General features: G+C 44.8%; 1 protein-coding gene across 2 annotated transcripts in view; it reads left to right on the forward strand.

Annotated features, from left to right (window-relative positions):
- MTHFD1 (methylenetetrahydrofolate dehydrogenase, cyclohydrolase and formyltetrahydrofolate synthetase 1) overlaps positions 1-16,997 on the forward strand; it is a 98,953-nt gene that overhangs the window by 27,025 nt on the left and 54,931 nt on the right. For both annotated transcript variants that reach the window (XM_084836901.1, XM_084836894.1), the window contains exons 8-11: positions 6,100-6,211; positions 10,341-10,468; positions 12,069-12,166; positions 14,020-14,193. In XM_084836901.1, the coding sequence (XP_084693027.1) occupies positions 6,100-6,211; positions 10,341-10,468; positions 12,069-12,166; positions 14,020-14,193 (512 nt within the window). The remainder of the gene's footprint in view (positions 1-6,099; positions 6,212-10,340; positions 10,469-12,068; positions 12,167-14,019; positions 14,194-16,997) is intronic.

The following is a 16,997-nucleotide window of genomic DNA, read 5'->3' on the forward strand; positions in this document are numbered from 1 at the left end:
AGGACTGGAGCAGTAAAGCACCAAGCCTTGCGGAGAAAGACAAGACATCCCTGTGCCCTTAAAAATAAATCCCTTGCACAAGTTTAGATTGCCAGCATAGTGATTTTTTTTTTAATTTAAAAACAATGACAAAAGCGATCATAAGCCAGTAAGAGAACTGCAGCCTTACAGCCAAGTTTCTATATGTGTTTACTCAGAAGTAAGCATTGCTATGTTCAGTGGGATCTCGGAGAAGCCTTGGGGATGTTTAACTAATTTACAGCTCAAGTCTGTGCATGTCTACTCAAATGTAAGTCCTGTTTATTTCAATGGGAGTTACGCTCAGGTAAGTATGTATAAGATCGCAGTCTCTCAGCCGCACACATATTCATAATCACTTCTTGATCTGAAGGTTTCCAGAGCAGTCCTACACCTGTCAGCACCCCCATTTTGCCCCCCAGCTCAATTTTATATTTCCGTATTCAGTTCATTTCCAAATGCCTGGTGCAGAAGAGCCAGGGGGAGTGGGGGTGGGTGGGGGGGAGCTTCCAGAAAAAAATGGCTGGAATGGGGGAGAATTGTAAATAAAAACGTAGCATGAAGGGAAAGATTAGCATGCTGTCCTTTGTTTAAGAAGCATAGCCTGCACATGCTCAGTGAATGTCAAAATGGGGAATGAACATACCAGGGAACATGACCTACAATCCAGCTGAGAGCCAGCGTAGTGGCGAGAGTGTTGGGCTGGGAGTCGGGAGATCCGGGTTCTAGTCCCCACTCGGCCATGGAAGCTCACTGGGTGACTTTGGGCCAGTCACAGACTCTCAGCCCAACCCACCTCACAGGGCTGTTGTTCTGAGGATAAAATGGAGGAGCAGGATTATGTACGCCGCCTTGGGTTCCTTAAGGAGGAAAAATGGCGAGATATAAATGTATAAATATAAAATGTATATATTAATGTAAATGTATAAATGTAAATATAAATGTATACATTTAAATATAAATGTATACATATAAATATATAAATTATTTATATAAATAAATAATACAATCCTTTTGCTACCAGTGGGCTGTTTCACTCTGCAGGCAACCTCCAGTCACAAACTTCCTGGAATGCCCATGGAAAGACCCCAGGTCCTTGTATAGATATTCCAGGAAGTGCACCAACATGGGAGACATTGCAAAACAGCAGAAGGGGATTTTCATGTAAAAATTAACACCCACCCACACTGCTCGCTACGTTACCGGGTAAGCACAATACTGCCCCTGCCCCACGGAATTTATAAGAAAGTTGCTGCAAATCCATTTACACAAATTATGGGAATTTTTTAAAAGCTGCATGTCTATGGAATCCCCCTGACTCGCAGATGCTGGTCTGGCATGGAATTCGTGGACCAGGTTACAAGAAATCTGGACTCGTTGGAGTCCGTTTCGGATTTCTCCAACATCCCTAGCTCAGACCCAGCCTCTTGGAGCTGATTGTAACGCTGCTGCAGTGTGGCCTTCTCAGACTTGGCCCTGGCCCTAATGACATCACCTAGCTGAAAGGTGAGCGTATCCGATGGCCCCCAGCCTGCGTGTCGCCCTCAGCTTAATTTCCTGTGGCCCTGGGCCTAATTTCAAGACCCTTGTGTAAGTGATCAGTTCAGACCTCTGGCAAGAGCGATCTGTCCCTCCCGTGGTAGTAGCCCACTGGTAAATGGAGGAAAAGGGGGCGATGGGAAGTGAGAGACCGACAGAGAGAAAAGGGCTGTCCCTGCCAACTGCTGGCTTCGGCCCTGCTCGCTGCCATCATACGGCCCACAACACTTTATCCCCAGGGGAATGCAGCCCTCTGCAGAAAAAAGGTTCCTCTCCCCTGGTTTAACTGCTGTCTATAGTGAGGTCTTTTGCAGCTCTCTTTTGCAATTGGAGACCCCAGGGCTTCAACCCAGGACTTTCAACATGCAAAGTATGTGCTGTGCTGTGGGGCTGAGTTGCCTTGTCACCCAAACCTGGTTTTCTTTTTCCAGAGGGGGTGGTTAAAGTTCAAGTAAGCAGAGGTTCCAGGAGACTTTGCTGGCAGAGCATAAACAACTGGGTAGTGCAGCTTTGAGGATTTGTGAGCAAGGGGCGGTGTCATGGGAGCGGCCATAGCTCCATGATAGCTCCCAAGTTCAGATTCTGCCATTTGCATTTGAAAGGGATTGTGGGTGGTAGGAAAAAACAACCCAGCTTGAGACCTCTGATTGTTACTGCTGCCAGTGAGCCTTGGGCTTGGTGGCCCATGGTCTGGCGCTGTCTAAGGCAGCTCTTCATGGCTGGACAGTGACTTCCTGGTTCAGTGTTCTGATGCTCAACAGGAGATGCCTCTGGGAAAGGCAAATGGCCAGTTCCCTGAGCTCCTGCTTGTCCACACAGCTCCTGCTTGTCCGCTTTCCACAGAAAGTGTGGATGGGCAAGGAAGCAGTATAGAAATGGCCATCCAGTCCTTGAAAACTCTCTGGAAAAGTGTAAATGATATAGCAGACCACCATAGAATCTGAGAAGAAGAAGAAGAGGAGGAGGAGGAAGAAGAGGAAGAAAAATGGTACAATCCTAGCATGTTTCACATGCTATTTCCAGATAACTGCTGGTGGCTTGGCGACCATCTGTAGGATTGTTCCACTTCAGATTTTAAACTGAAGCCTACAGGGAAGGGAGATGTAATGTTGGGAGTAACGAAGGCTCATGCACCGCAACGGAGAGAACAGCTCTAATAGTGCCCGTTTGTGTCTTCACAAACACGTAGGAAGAAAGCCAGACTATGAAGCACATCGTCTCCGACGTCTATAAACTAATGTCCAGAGTATGGGAAACAAACAGAACAAACTGGAACTCTTAATACAGGAGGGAAATTATGACTTGATAGGTGTAACTGAGACTTGGTGGGATGACTCTCATGACTGGAGTACAGCAATTGAAGGATATAACTTGTTCAAAAAGAACGGGAAGAACAGAAAGGGAGGTGGAGTTGCACTATATGTTAAAAATACATATCTCTGCACAGAAATACAGGAGGAGGAGCTTTGTAGCCCCATGAAGAGCATCTGGGTTAAAATGAATGCAGGAAAGAATAAAAGGAACCTGGTGGTCGGAGTCTACTACCAGCCACCCAATCAAGGAGAAGATGAGGATGACACTTTTGAAAAGCAAATAGCCCATGTTTCAGGGAAGCATGATGTAGTAGTAATGGGGGACTTCAATTTCCGGATATTTGTTGGGAGACAAATTCTGCAAAACATGGCCCCTCCAGGAAATTCCTGACTTGTGTGGTGGATAACTTCCTCCTACAGAAAGTAGAGGAAGGAACTAGAGGATTGGCTATCCTTGACTTGATCCTAACCAACAGAGATGACTTAGTGGATAAAGTAGCAGTTACGGGAACTCTGGGGGAAACGACCATGTTATACTTGAGTTCATGGTTCTAAAGGAAGCAAAAGCCGAGTGTAGCCAAATGCGTACCTTGGATTTTAGAAAAGCTGATTTTAATAAACTCAGAACAATGATCAGTAAGGTCCCACGGCAAGTGACTCTAATGAGAAAAGGAGTCCAAGGTGGGTGGGACTTTTTAAAAAAGGAAATTCTCAAGGCACAATTACAAACAATTCCCACAAGAAGAAAAGGGAAGACAACAGAAGAAGCCAATGTGGCTTCACAAAAAGCTTAGAAATGACCTGAAAACAAAAAAGGACACATATAGGAAGTGGAAAGAAGGACAAGGAACAAAGGAAGAGTACAGGCAGGTAGCACAGAATTGCAGGGATGGCATCAGGAAGGCTAAAGCTGAGAACGAGCTGAGGTTAGTGAGGGATGCTAAAAGCAACAAAAAGGCTTTCTTCAGATACGTGCATAGTAACAGACAGAGGAAAGAAATGGAGGTTCAACTATTAAATAAGGATGGCAAAATGATAACAGATGACAAAGAAAAGGCAGAGGCTCAGTCTTCTCCCCAAAGAGGGTCTATGACCCCCCTGGCAAAGGCGAAGTACGGGCTGAAGGGGCAGGATTGAGATCGATAGACATATGGTCAAGGAACACCTAATGACGTTGAGTTCAAATCTCCAGGGCCAGATGAACTGCACCCTAGAGTAATAAAAGAACTGACAGAAGAACTCTCTGAACCACTGTCTATTATCTTTGAGCAGTCATGGAGGATTGGTGATGTGCCAGATGACTGGAGGAGGGCTAATGTTGTCCCTATCTTCAAAAAGGATAAAAAGGAGGAACCTGGGAACTGCAGACCAGTCAGTCTGACATCAGTCCCTGGGAAAATTCTGGAGCAGATGATAAAACAATCAGTCTGGAAGCACCTTGAAAACAATGCAGTGATTACTCGAAACCAACATGGATTTCTCAAGAACAAACCCTGCCAGAAGAATCTGATCTCATTTTTGGATCAGGTCACCTCCCTTGTGGACTGTGGGAATGCTGTGGACATCATATACCTCATCTTCAGCAAAGCTGTTGACAAAGTGCCCCATGATATCCTGATGAGCAAACTAGCTCAAAGTGGCTAGATGAAACAACTCCTAGGTGGATCCACAGTTGGCTACAGAATCGGACTCAAAGAGTGCTTATCAATGGGATCTTCTCCAACTGGGGAGAGGTAACGAGTGGGGTACCGCAGGGCTCAGTCCTGGGCCCAGTGCTCTTCAACATTTGTATTAATGACTTGGAGGAGGAGGTGCAGGGAATGCTGATCAGATTTGCAGATGACACAGAATTGGGCAGGATAGTTAATACCTTGGAAGACAGAAACAAAAAGTGATCTTGCTTGACTGGAGCGCTGGGCAGAAAACAACAGAATGAAATTTAACAGGGATAAATGCCAAGTTCTGCACCTAGGAAAAAGAAACCAAATGCACAGTTACAAGATGGGGAATATGTGGCTCAACAACACTACGAGCGAGAAGGATCTTGGAATTGCTGTCGATCACAAGCTGAATATGAGCCAACCATGTGATATGGCTGCAAAAAAGGCAAATGCTATTTTGGGCATTCATTAATAAAAGCATAGCTTCCAAATCCTGTGAAGTACTAGTTCCCCTCTACTCAGCACTGGTTAGGCCTCATCTGGAGTACTGTGTCCAGTTCTGGGCACCACACTTGAAGAAGGATGCAGACAACCTGGAGAGGGTTCAGAGGAGGGCAACGAAGATGATCAGAGGACTGGAAACAAAGCCCTGTGAAGAGAGAGTGAAAGAACTGGGCATGTTTAGTCTTGACAAGAGAAGACTGAGGGAAGATATGATAGCGCTCTTCAAGTCCTTGAAAGGTTGTCCCAGAGAGGAAGGCCAGGATTTCTTCTCAATCATCCTAGAGTGCAGGACACGGAATCATAGGCTCAAGTGACAGGAAGCCAGATTCCGGGTGAACTTCAGGAGAAACTTCCTGACGGTTAGAGCAATATGACAATGGAATCAATGACCTTGGGAGGTAGTGGGAGGCACACTGGAGGCATTCCAGATGAGTCCAGACAGCCATCTGCCAGGGATGCTCTGACTTGGATTCCTGCATTGAGCAGGCGGTTGGACTCAATGGTCTTGTAGGCCCCTTCCAACCCTACTATTGTATGATTCTATGATTTGCAGATGGGGTGTTGCATGAGTGAATACTCCTCTGTATCAAAACTCCCTGCATGTGTAAAGCTAGCCCGTCCAGAAGAACAGTTCTAATCTAGCCTTCTCCTTGATAGGCTAGACTGTGATGTGCAGGGCGGGATTTTTTTTAAATTATTATTTACAAAAGGGAGCATTTGGATGAGAATGTAGAGAGTGTGATGATAGGTCAACACAAAATGTTGGTGGAGGTGACTTTTGGGTATTTGGGGGCTGTTCTTCATTCCTGAGATGGGAGCCGCTTGCTGATCAACACAATGGTTAACTAAAGATTCTTTCCACACTTGCTATGGTTATAACTTGAGGTGTTTGTATTTTTATTGCTCTAAGTGAATCCCATTCCTTTCATAGGTTCTTCTCAAACATTTCATTTAAAATAGAGAAATCATTTTAAAGAGAGAAGGAGGGAGAGAAGGAGGGAGGGAGGGAGACTGCAAGAGGAAGGGTATGTGAAACCCTGGTTTGATGCAAAGTGTGTTTGCAGGTCAGTAAAGCTGATATCCTGGTGGTTGCAGCTGGCAAAGCTGAGATGGTGAAAGGTGAATGGATTAAACCCGGTGCAGTAGTGATCGACTGCGGAATCAACCACATACCAGGTAATACTATAAAGTGTTTTAAAAAAATACTTAATGAGTGTACACTAAACTAGCACAGAGGTGTCTGCGTGTGAGGAGGGATGGGGAAACATGAATAGTGTCTTTAGTCCAGGCTTATAGAATACAGTTTAATCCAGAGGTCCCCAAATGTTTTGGACCTGTGGGCACATTTGGGAATTTGAGATCATGCTGTTGGCACTACCACAAAATGCCTAATCTGTGGATTGCCACTCTGGCATCTACCTGTTGCGTCTATGGAACTTAGGCTGCGTCTTCTTCAGCAAAAGCTTTTGTTTTGTGTCTATTGGACACCACAATGTCTCTTTAATAAGGGATTGTCTGATTTGGCTAATTTCTGGTGGTGCAATAAAGCTAATGCTTCTTTTAAACATATGTTTTTGCAATGTCCAATAGTTGCTTCTTTTGGGGAGGAGGTTATTACACAGATACATTTTGTACAGGAATAGTCTTTCATATTCACATTCTTTTAAATTATTCACCTGCTTCATGGAAATTAAGATGTGGTCAGCATTAATGGATTATCTGGGCCATTTTGAGAGCTATAAGACTGATATTACAACACTGGAAGGATAAAAACTCACTTCCTATAATGCAGTGGATTGAGGACCTTACAACACTTTCAGTATTTGAACAGGTGGCATATAGACAGCACCTTCAAATGGATACTTACTTGGATATTTGGTCCATTTTTGTTGAAGCCTATGTATAATTGCTAGAAACTAGTATGCATTTCATGTGTGTTCATTGCTATGGATATATATATAAATCCATGCATGTGTATTAAAAAAGGAAAAATAATAACAAACTTTTGCGGATGCTCACAGGCACCACAGTGGGGACCCCTTCACAGGCACCACGTGGAGGACCCCTACTCTAGTTAGTACAAATCTTTCCCAACCTGCTGCCCTCCAGATGTGTTGGGCTGCATCTCCTAATAGCCATACTGGCTGGTGATGATGAGAGTTAGAGTCAAGACATCTGGAGGGCAGCAAGTTTAAGAAGACTGTGTTAGTATCTTCCAAGAATGTCCTTAGGTCAAATAGCTGAAGTCCTGATTTGGAGGGAGACCCAAACTTTTACAAAGGCATTGAAGGAAGAAGGATTCAGGAGTTTGCAACCCGACTTCAATTTCTTTCATGTAGAACATGCATTGCTGTGTTCTGGTCAAATATAGGTAAAACATATATTTCTGCCATGCAGTCCAACAAAGTATCTTTACCTTTCTAAAATTCAGCCTCTCAATACTTCTGGACTTTTTCTCCCATCACCTGTGAATGGTAATCAAAGAAGAAGGAGAGCATCTGAGGAGACAGCAAAGTCTGTCGTCTCCGTTGCTTTGTTTTTATTTGCATATAACATTGTGGTCCTGCCCTTTCTCCAGGGAACTGTGAGAGTCACACAAGGTTCGTCCCCTCCTTCCTCACAATGACCCTGTAGGCTGAGAGATGGTGTCTAGTCCAAGATCACCCAGTGAGCTTCATTGCTGACTGGGGATTTAAACCTGAGTGGTGCAGGCGAGTTGATTCCTCCTTGCAGGGTTTTCATGGGACCCACGTCCCGAGAGTAACATATGAAGGAGGGTTCCACTCCCACGGCATCCAAGGAACTGGACTTTTCAAGGTACAGAGGGCCACATCTGGTTTGCAAGGTGGCAAGTCTGTTCAGTTATCAGGCCAGTAAAGGGATCCATACTGCCAGTGGTACTGCATCTACTACTTTTCTCATATACAGATGCATTATCTTGGCTAGCCCTGTTCAGGGATTTGGAATTTTCCCTCCCCAGGGTTTAGTTGGCCAAGTTTTGGATGAAGTCACTCGCTCATTGACATCTCCAAGAACTGGATTAATGAACCAGAGAATGGATTGCATAATGTTGCCTCTTTAGTACCAGGGCTTCGCTGGGCTCCTTCCTCCCTGCCCCCCCCCCCTTAAGTAGAAGAATCTAATGCTCAGGTTTTTAAATAAGAGGATTAGTCACACCTGTCAAACTGTTGCCATCCTCCCACTTATTACACGTCCATGAAGGTTGCTTTCATAAGTGATCAGTCATTTATTGCAATTATCTAATGTAAGGTGTTCTTTAAAAAAAACCCTCCTATGCCTTTATTTTAATTTGGTGGCAATGGTGTAGTTCATCAGTGCAGTGGAGTTTTAAAAATGCTTCTTCTTTTTTTGAGATGGGGGGATGGGAAGGGGTGGCCAGCCCCAAATTTCTGGTTGCCAGAACTCTGCCTGGCCCTTTTTCCCCAATGGCAACAGGATCTTGTCCCTGGCTTATGCTGTGCTTTGGACTCCCCCACCCCCAAACTCAGTAATTACTTTCTCTCCCTCTCGCACCTCAACCCGGTCCCTCCAGGTGCTTTGGACTCCAAGTCCCAGCATCCTCCTCATTGGCCATGCTGGCTGTGGCAGATGGGAGTCGAAGTCCAAAACATCTGAAGGGTACCGGGTTGTGGAAGGCTGCTCTTGCCTTCTGACAATGCAGGGGAGAAGCTGTCCAGGGAAAGTAAGGGGGGGCAGAGGCAGAATTGTACATTTAGAAATGAAATAGAATGTTATTCGATGAAATGGGTTATGTGGGGTCGGTATAAAATTATGTATGACGTTTACATTTTTTATTTGGTTAATGGTGAGTATACCTTTTTTTCAGGGTGGCTTGCTCTAATGTGAACTGCCCAGGAGCTTCCACTATCAGGCGGTATAGAAATAAATGAATACATACATACATTTTGTTGTTGTTCAGTCGTTCAGTCGTGTCCGACTCTGCGTGACCCCATGGATCATAGCACGCCTGGCCTTCCTGTCCTGCGCTCTCTCCCGGAGCGTGCTCAAGTCCATATTCATTGCATCAGTGACATACATACATACATACATACATACATAATATTCTCTGCTGGATACACTCTAGAGCAGCCTTCCTCAGTCTGGTGCCTTCCAGAAGTGTTGGACCGCAGCTTCCATCATTCCCCAGCTACCATGCTAGCTGGAGGATGGTGGCAGTTTTAGGCAAACACATGTGCAGGGCTCCATGTTTGGGAAGGCTGCTCTAGAAGAGGGGAGAAATGGCCTCTAGCATGTTTAATTTACCTCCCCTATCATGAGGGCTCGAGACCTTGCATAGTTTTGTGTGTTGTGTGTGTGGTGTTAGTGGATGCTGAGAAGCCTGCGGAGGCCACGGATATTTCATGGTGCGTGTGATCGCAATACGTGACAAACTAATGCCCTTTTCTGTGGCATTCGGCACTTTGTCCAGATTCACCTTTCGTTGTTCCTGAGGAGCAGAGGTGCATGTATTAAGCAAGTTGTATGGAAAGTCCCTTCTCAGCTTGATGCTTCAGCAAAATAACTATTTTGCAAGTGGTTGCCTGGGGTTGCCCTCGGTAAGGCTGGCACTGATAAATACAGAACACTCAACTTGCTAGTTAATTTTATTTTAGTCTCACTAGTTTGTCTTCTATGAAATTGTTTTTGTGTGTGACTTCTCTGCCATGGTGGCCATTTTATGAATGGGCGCCCCCTGTGACAGCCATTTTGTGATGGTCCCCATAACACTTAATAAAAATTTTTTTGACACCTGTTCTGTTCCATAGGAACTGGACTGTCCCCATCTGTATTAGCCAGATACAAATGTCTTCAGTTTGACTTGACCAAGGTTCCAGAACAAGCTGACACTGGCTCCATAACATTAATGCAGTATTATTCTTCATATCCTGTTTTCTCTCCCTGTCCCTTGCAAATCCCAAGATTTCTTGCTGCCCAACAAAGGTTTAAGAGGAAGCTTTAAGGACCAGCCTCTTACAAAAGTGTGACATGCCTGAAATGTGGAGGAAACTTTGCTCTTTAAGAAAGCCCTCCTGTCATCAAGAGAGATTCCTTCTGTCCTCAAGTCTGGGTAAAGGGTGTTCATTCACCCAGTTATTAACAACATACTTAAATTAAAAAAAGAGGAGAGACCAACTGCTCCGACATCTCAACTTCATGCAGCTAAGAGGTTATGCATGTGTATGTTTTGCCATTGCAAGGTAACCTTAATCTGTAGGAATGTTCTGCTTCCTCTTCTTCCTGGGCTGGTCTTTTCCTCCACCTTCTCCTTATCTCTCTTTCACAGACAGCACAAAGCCCAGTGGGAAAAGGGTAGTTGGAGATGTTGCTTACAGCGCAGCAAAGGAGAAAGCGGCTTACATTACCCCAGTGCCAGGCGGTGTTGGACCAATGACAGTTGCCATGCTGATGCAGGTATGTACGTTGTCGTAGGAACAAAGCATTCCTTCTCTACTCATCACCTGGATGGGGATCTGCGGGCAACCTACATGCTGTGTTGCCCATTCCATCCCACCCCAAAAGTTCTAGTTTTCCCAGGAGCATCTTTACAGTATGGCTGATTGCCAGAGCTCTGTATACATTATAATAACAATAATAATTAGTGATAATTAATTATTATTATTATTAATCAATAATATTTATTTCATGTTTTATCATGTTTTTCTACTGATGTACTCAGAGCTAACAGCAGCAATCAGAAGTGGTGGGGGGGAAGCATTTAATAAATAAACACCACAGGAGTTTATTTAACAAGGTGCATCCTGCTTTTCTTGGAGAACAATTGAAAGCAGTTTCTAAAAAGTATTTTCAAATTATTGATTCCATTTGCATCCTGCTTTTCCTCCAAGGAGCTCAAGGCAGCATATGTAGTCCTCCCCCGACCCCCCTCCCCACCATTTTATCCTCACAACAACCCTGTGAGGTAGTTAGGTTGGGAGATTGAACATCAGGGCCAAGCTCTGCCTGGGGAATGCTCTAATCTGGGGGTGCCAAATCTCTTTTAGTGTGAGGGCCAAATTCCATTTTGGAGAAATTCCATTTTGGCCACATTCTGGTGATGCAGCGGGGCAAAAGGGATGGGGCCAAAAGCAAAAAATAGCATATTGTAGCTTAAAGCTTTTACTGCCAGTCACTAAGCTTTAGGAGAGGCATTTCAGCCTTTTAGAATGGGGAAAAAAACTCACAAAAGCTGAGAAACCACTAAGTAATCAGTAGTTGGGAGAAATGAGGGGCAGGGGAAGGTGGCATGGCCTTCTGGAACCTTGGAGGGCCGGATTTGGCTCACAGGCCTAAAATTCTATACACCTGCTCTAATCACTGACTTAAAAAAAGAAGGAAAACAAAAACAATACCAGTATTTTTTTACAAAAACCTAACGATGTTAAGAAAGTAGCCAATAATACAACCCAATGTATCCAGGAGTGCTGATAAAGCAATAGGCAGAATAAAAACAAGTCTAAGTCCTAATCACAGTAGGAGCAAGAAAAAGAATCATCAGCCTCCCCGCAACAGCGTGCTAGAACAACGGAGTCTTGATACAGTGTTGAAAGAAAAATGAGGTGTTCAGGCCTTTAAGAGAGGACATTCCACAACAACAGTACCACAACCAAGAAGGCCCTGCTCCTTGTACCTGTTTGCTGAACATCCAATGGAAGGGGGAACTTGGAGGCAGACCTGCAGTGCAGATCTCCGGTTCAGGGTGGCACCATGGGAAAAGGCAGTCCTTCAAATACCCAGGTCCTAAGCAGTAATCTAAATTCTTCATCAACATTGCAGATTTGTGCAAGCAACAGGTTTTGCAAATTTGTGCACATATTTACATAATTCTGTCTGGGGTGGGGGAGAGCTACTCCCTGCCCTCTGAAAATTATGCTCCGTGTTCTTGATATGTCTTCAGAGATCTCAGCAGGCTGCCGGGTATTTACCAGACCACAAGACAGAACAGGGTAGGAGGGTATTGACTAACCTGCTTGACGAACCTCTGTTTTGTCTTTGTTTTTAAATACTGATTTAGAGCACAGTAGAAAGTGCCCAACGTTTTCTAGAGAAATACCAGCCTGGCAAGTGGAATATTCAGTACAATCAGCTCAGTCCTAGAACTCCTGTTCCAAGGTAAGCAACTACTGGACTGGAAAGATTATGGCTGGATGTCTAGCGTTATAGATTATATAACTGCCCTGATTTTTGCTTTACTTTATCAGGATGTGTGTCTGTGAGACAGAGAAAGAGCTGCCTTTTTGAAGCCTTGACGGAGCTTACAGTAGTGTAGAGAAAACAGAATATTATACCCTTGAACCTCATGTAGCAGAATGTGGTGGTCCTCCACCACATCAAGGTAGAACCTTGAGTATACCAGTAGGATCTGCAACAAAAAGTTGCAGTGTAGAATGTTCCTGCTCAAGGTTCCAGATGGTCAATCATCCCCTCTTCCAAGATAATTAATTTCACTGCCCCTGCCTCCCTGCACCCACAAACTTTCAGCATTCTGTGGTCACTCACTGAGCATGCTTAGTCCTTCTGGGGCTGTGATTTTTGCCCCCTTAGATTTATTTGTCCTTCTCCAAATGTTGGGATTCTCCCAAGCATACTGATAGCACCCTTTTATTTCTCAATTTTTGGCAACATAGCTGTTGGCACTCAGCACCTGTGTTCATTTTTAGAGGGAGTTATTACTATGGGCTTCAGATGAGTGATGTTATTTGTTTTAATGTGCAGGGAACATTAAAAACAACTTCTTGCAAGCTTAAAAAACACACAGCTCATCAGGGAGAGTGGTCCAACCCTTCCCTCTTCCTTTCGTTCTAGTTTCCAACTTACTGGGCACCTTTCATAACAGGACGCGCTCACAAATTCTACTGCTGTGTATGTAGACCAGGCCCCCTTCTTTCTGCTTTGCGATTTATGTTTTTCTGGTGCTGAGTACAGTTAAAATAGGGGTCCCCAGCCTTTTTGAACTTGTGGGCACATTTGGGAATTTGAGAAACTGCTGTGGGCACCACTACAAAATGGCTCCCATGGAGCATGTGGCTACTAGTCACATAATGGCTGCCATGGGGGCCTGGCTAGTTAAAAGAGATGGTGTGTGTGTGTGTGTGTGTGTGTGTGTGTGAGAGAGAGAGAGAGAGAGAGAGAGAGAGAGAAATAACAAGGCAAACGAGTAGAAGGATGAAAAAGAGCGAGGCTAGAAGGAGGGATAAGCAGTGAGGTAAAGAGGTGGGGGTGAGAAATAGGGAAGCTAGAGACTGGGAGTGAAAAAGGCATGAGTGGGAGAGAAAGAGCAAGGATAGGGGTTAGGAAGGGAGAGAGAAGAAGGCTAGGGACGGGGAAGGGAGAGAAATAGCAAGGAAAGGGATTGGGTAGAGAGCAATAGCAAGGCTATAGAATTTGCTACCACAGGATGCAGTGATGGCCATCGGTTTGGATGGCTTTAAAAGGGATTTAGACGAATTCTTGGAGGAGAAGGCTGTCAGTGGCTACTAGTCTTGATGGCTATGTGCTACCCCCAGTACCAGAGGCAGTGAGCTTGTGTACACCAGTTGCTGGGGAACATGGGTGGGAAGGTGCTGTTGCGCTCATGTCCTGCTTGTGGGTTCCCAGTCGACAGCTGGTTGGCCACTGTGTGAACAGGATGCTGGACTAGATGGACCCTTGGTCTGATCCAGCAGGGCTTTTCTTATGTTCTTATATTCATATATAGGCATTTCATATGTATTCATTGCTATGGATATATACAAATCCATGTACATATATTAAAAAATTAAGATTTTGTTTTTTAAGAAAAAGCTTTGTGGGTACCTGTGGGCACCACATTAGGGACCCCTTCGGGGTGCCATTGGAGGGCCCTGTGTGTGCCATGATGTTGGGGACCCCTGGATTAAAGAATGCAGTGCTTTCACCCTGCCAGTTATAGGAAATGTGTCATTCTTCAGTAAAACTGTCTTTACCACTGCCACTTTGTCTTTCAGTGATATTGAAGTATCACGATCGTGCATTCCCAAGCCCATTGGACAGCTGGCCCGAGAAATTGGCTTGATCTCTGATGAGGTGGAGTTCTATGGTCAATGCAAGGCCAAAATTTCCTTGTCGACGCTGAGGCGCCTCAAAGATCAACCAAATGGCAAATACGTTGTGGTAACAGGGTAGGTTTTCTGGAGAGTTTCTGTGACCCTGGCTAGCAGGTAGCTTTTCTGCTCGAGCACTTTGGAAGCCTGCCAGGAAACCTTTGTTTTATAAAAACATTAAAGCAAGCCAATCACAACTAAAGGTATTTACACAATAGAGCTGAGTGATACAAACAGCATTAAGAGAAAATAAAAGTCGCAAAATGCAAATTCCTTTACCCTAGCTATACTTAGACTTCTCCAGGCTGCTTCTTCCTGCTCCTTCTTTAGGCTCTGGTCTCCCAGACTCTGCTCTTAGTGGCTCTCTCCCTCTCTTTATATACCCTCCCCCCTCAAATCCAAAAATACTGTTTCAAACCTGAAGAAATGAAACTTAACTGGGGAAACAAAACTCTCAGGGATACCCCCTTCCAACAAAAACCTCCAGGCATCTATACCTGACCTGTTTCCTTTCCTTGCCTCTGTAGGCCTCAAACCTTCACAGTCCCAGATTTACATTTAAAGGAAAACACCCAAGGCAACGAACACCTAGAGATGTGAAGCCTTGGGAAAAAACCCAGAAAAATTAGGGAAAAACATGTTTCCCCCAAATGTTCCAAAACTCCCTGGGGAAGAATGGTGCACTTTTTTTTTTTTTTTAGAGTTTTCTCCAGTTGAGAGTGGGGATTTCTAGGCCTTCACACTTCTACTAACAATGTAGTATTAAAATACATCTAAATGTAGCACTGATAAATACAATATGTACCAATAAATGTAAAACAACCCGCCGCCCCACAGAGCAAAACATCAAGCCAGAATAGCAGTGCAGCTGGTTAAATACAAGGTGCACCAGATAAAATTTCATTCTCCTTAGACTTTCAGCTTAAGACTGAAAGTGTCAGGAATGAATCTGAGCATGTGGAGATGTCTAGCAGCTCGGATTCAGAATGGGAACAGCCAAAACAGGGGGAGGCTCCCTCCCAAGTAAGCTCAGATACGGCAAGGCTTTCTTCCCAAGGCCTTGACACACAGATGGCTCAGCCTGAATCCCCCTCCCTTTCCTCCACCATGAGAACCCAGGTTTCAGGAGAGGAGGAGAGTGAGTGGCATGATTTGAGGGACGCTAGGGTCCATCGCAGAGGAAGTGGGAAAAGTTAGAGGCAGAGTTCAGACGCTCTGCCAGGTTGGCCACTCCTGAAAGGCAATGTAGGAGGAAGCCACCCTAAGGGAGGGGCATCCCTGCAAAGCTAGTGTGGCTGAGAAGTTCTTACCCAGACTGCTGGCAACTTCTCTAACTTCCACTTCGGCTCCTCTAATGATATTTGTAGATGTGTGGATTAGCTGTTTCATTGCAGTCTGAGAGTTTTGTAGAATCTGCATTTGTAAAGAAGCTAGTTGTTAACTAATAAAATAGTGAGTCTGTAGCCTTGGTTCTTGGAGTGTGTTGATTGCGAAGGGGGAGAACGAAGGAATGTGACAGAAAGCCTGCCGGGAAAGGAAGGTTTTTATCAGGTTGCATAAAGGAGCCAAGCCAAGTCCCCCTAGTCAGGGAGTTCTGGAGCCTAGGCACAGCCGCACGGAAAGCTTTCTTGCAAGTCTGAACTAGTCTTGCCTCAGCTATTGGAGGGACACAAAGGAGAGTTGCACCCTCCTAGGCCCCTTCTCCTACTTTAGGGGAATTCCACAGCTCAGTGGAAGAGCACCACTTTGCATTCAGGAGATTCCAGGACCCAGGTTCAATTTCTGGCTTCTCCAATCAGGGCTGGAAAAGACTTATGTCTGAACCCCAGACAGCCACTGCCCGTCAGTATAGGCAGTATTAAGGTAGATGGATCAGTGGTCTGCCTTTGTTTTTCCTTTGGCCCCTCCTCTCTCCTCTCCCACCGGGGAAAGAACAAGGGAAGAAAAATAACACATGCGGTCATTGCTTTGCAATGGCTTTGCTCATTCTTCTGTTGCTTCCAGATATCCTGGAGGCAGTAAGAGTGTGCCAAGAGCATTGTGGGAAAGGGAGAAGGAGGCAGATAGTAAGATGAGGATAGTTCCTCTTCTCACTCATATACAAAGTGGTCCAAAAGTAGGTATACAGCTGTTTAGAATGTTGATGGGAGCGGGAGAGAATGTGTGAGTAGAAGATGTGTGGGTGGAGTCAGAAAGACAGTTGGGAAGAGTGAGTGACAGGGAGTGACAGTTAAATCAGTCAAGTGTAGAGAGTGAGGGGAGTGAGGCCCTTAAGTAGGTATACAGTTGTTTAGTTATTTTTTTACTGATATTGTGAATGATGGCAGCAAACTTGAGTCAAGAACAAAGAAACTGGATTCTAAAGCAGTACTGAAAGACTGAAAATTCTCTCCCCCTCCCATCAACATTCTAAACAACTGCATACCTACTTTTGGGCCACCCTGTACAGAGAGGGAGCGCCTAGAAGGGGCCAGGTTGGATGACCCATGGTGCCATTTAAAACTAGGCACACCATTTATGCAAGTCATGTCACAGTAACTTGGAGAGGCAGTGACTGAGACTTGACTTAAGGCCATCTAGCATGATTAAGCAGGAACCAGAACACTTATTCCAACTTGAAGTTACCTGTTGTATTTTATTCATAGTGATTTATAGGCTGCCACTAAGGGTGGAACCCTCCAAGGTGGCATACATAATAAAATAACAAATAAACAGAAAAAATCAATAAAATCAACCAACGCCAGCAATTAAAACAACCAAAATCCAGTCTGCAAACATAAACATTACAGCTATACCCATCGGCCCCAAAATGCAATTCAGTGCAATTCATAGGTAGGTCTTCAGAGCCTTCATGAAGGCTGGCAAAGAAAGGGACCGATGAA

This window comes from Heloderma suspectum, chromosome 1 (assembly GCF_057233095.1).
Source record: "Heloderma suspectum isolate Gila_16-S chromosome 1, 16-S_ref, whole genome shotgun sequence".
In the NCBI taxonomy this organism is placed as follows: domain Eukaryota; kingdom Metazoa; phylum Chordata; class Lepidosauria; order Squamata; family Helodermatidae; genus Heloderma; species Heloderma suspectum.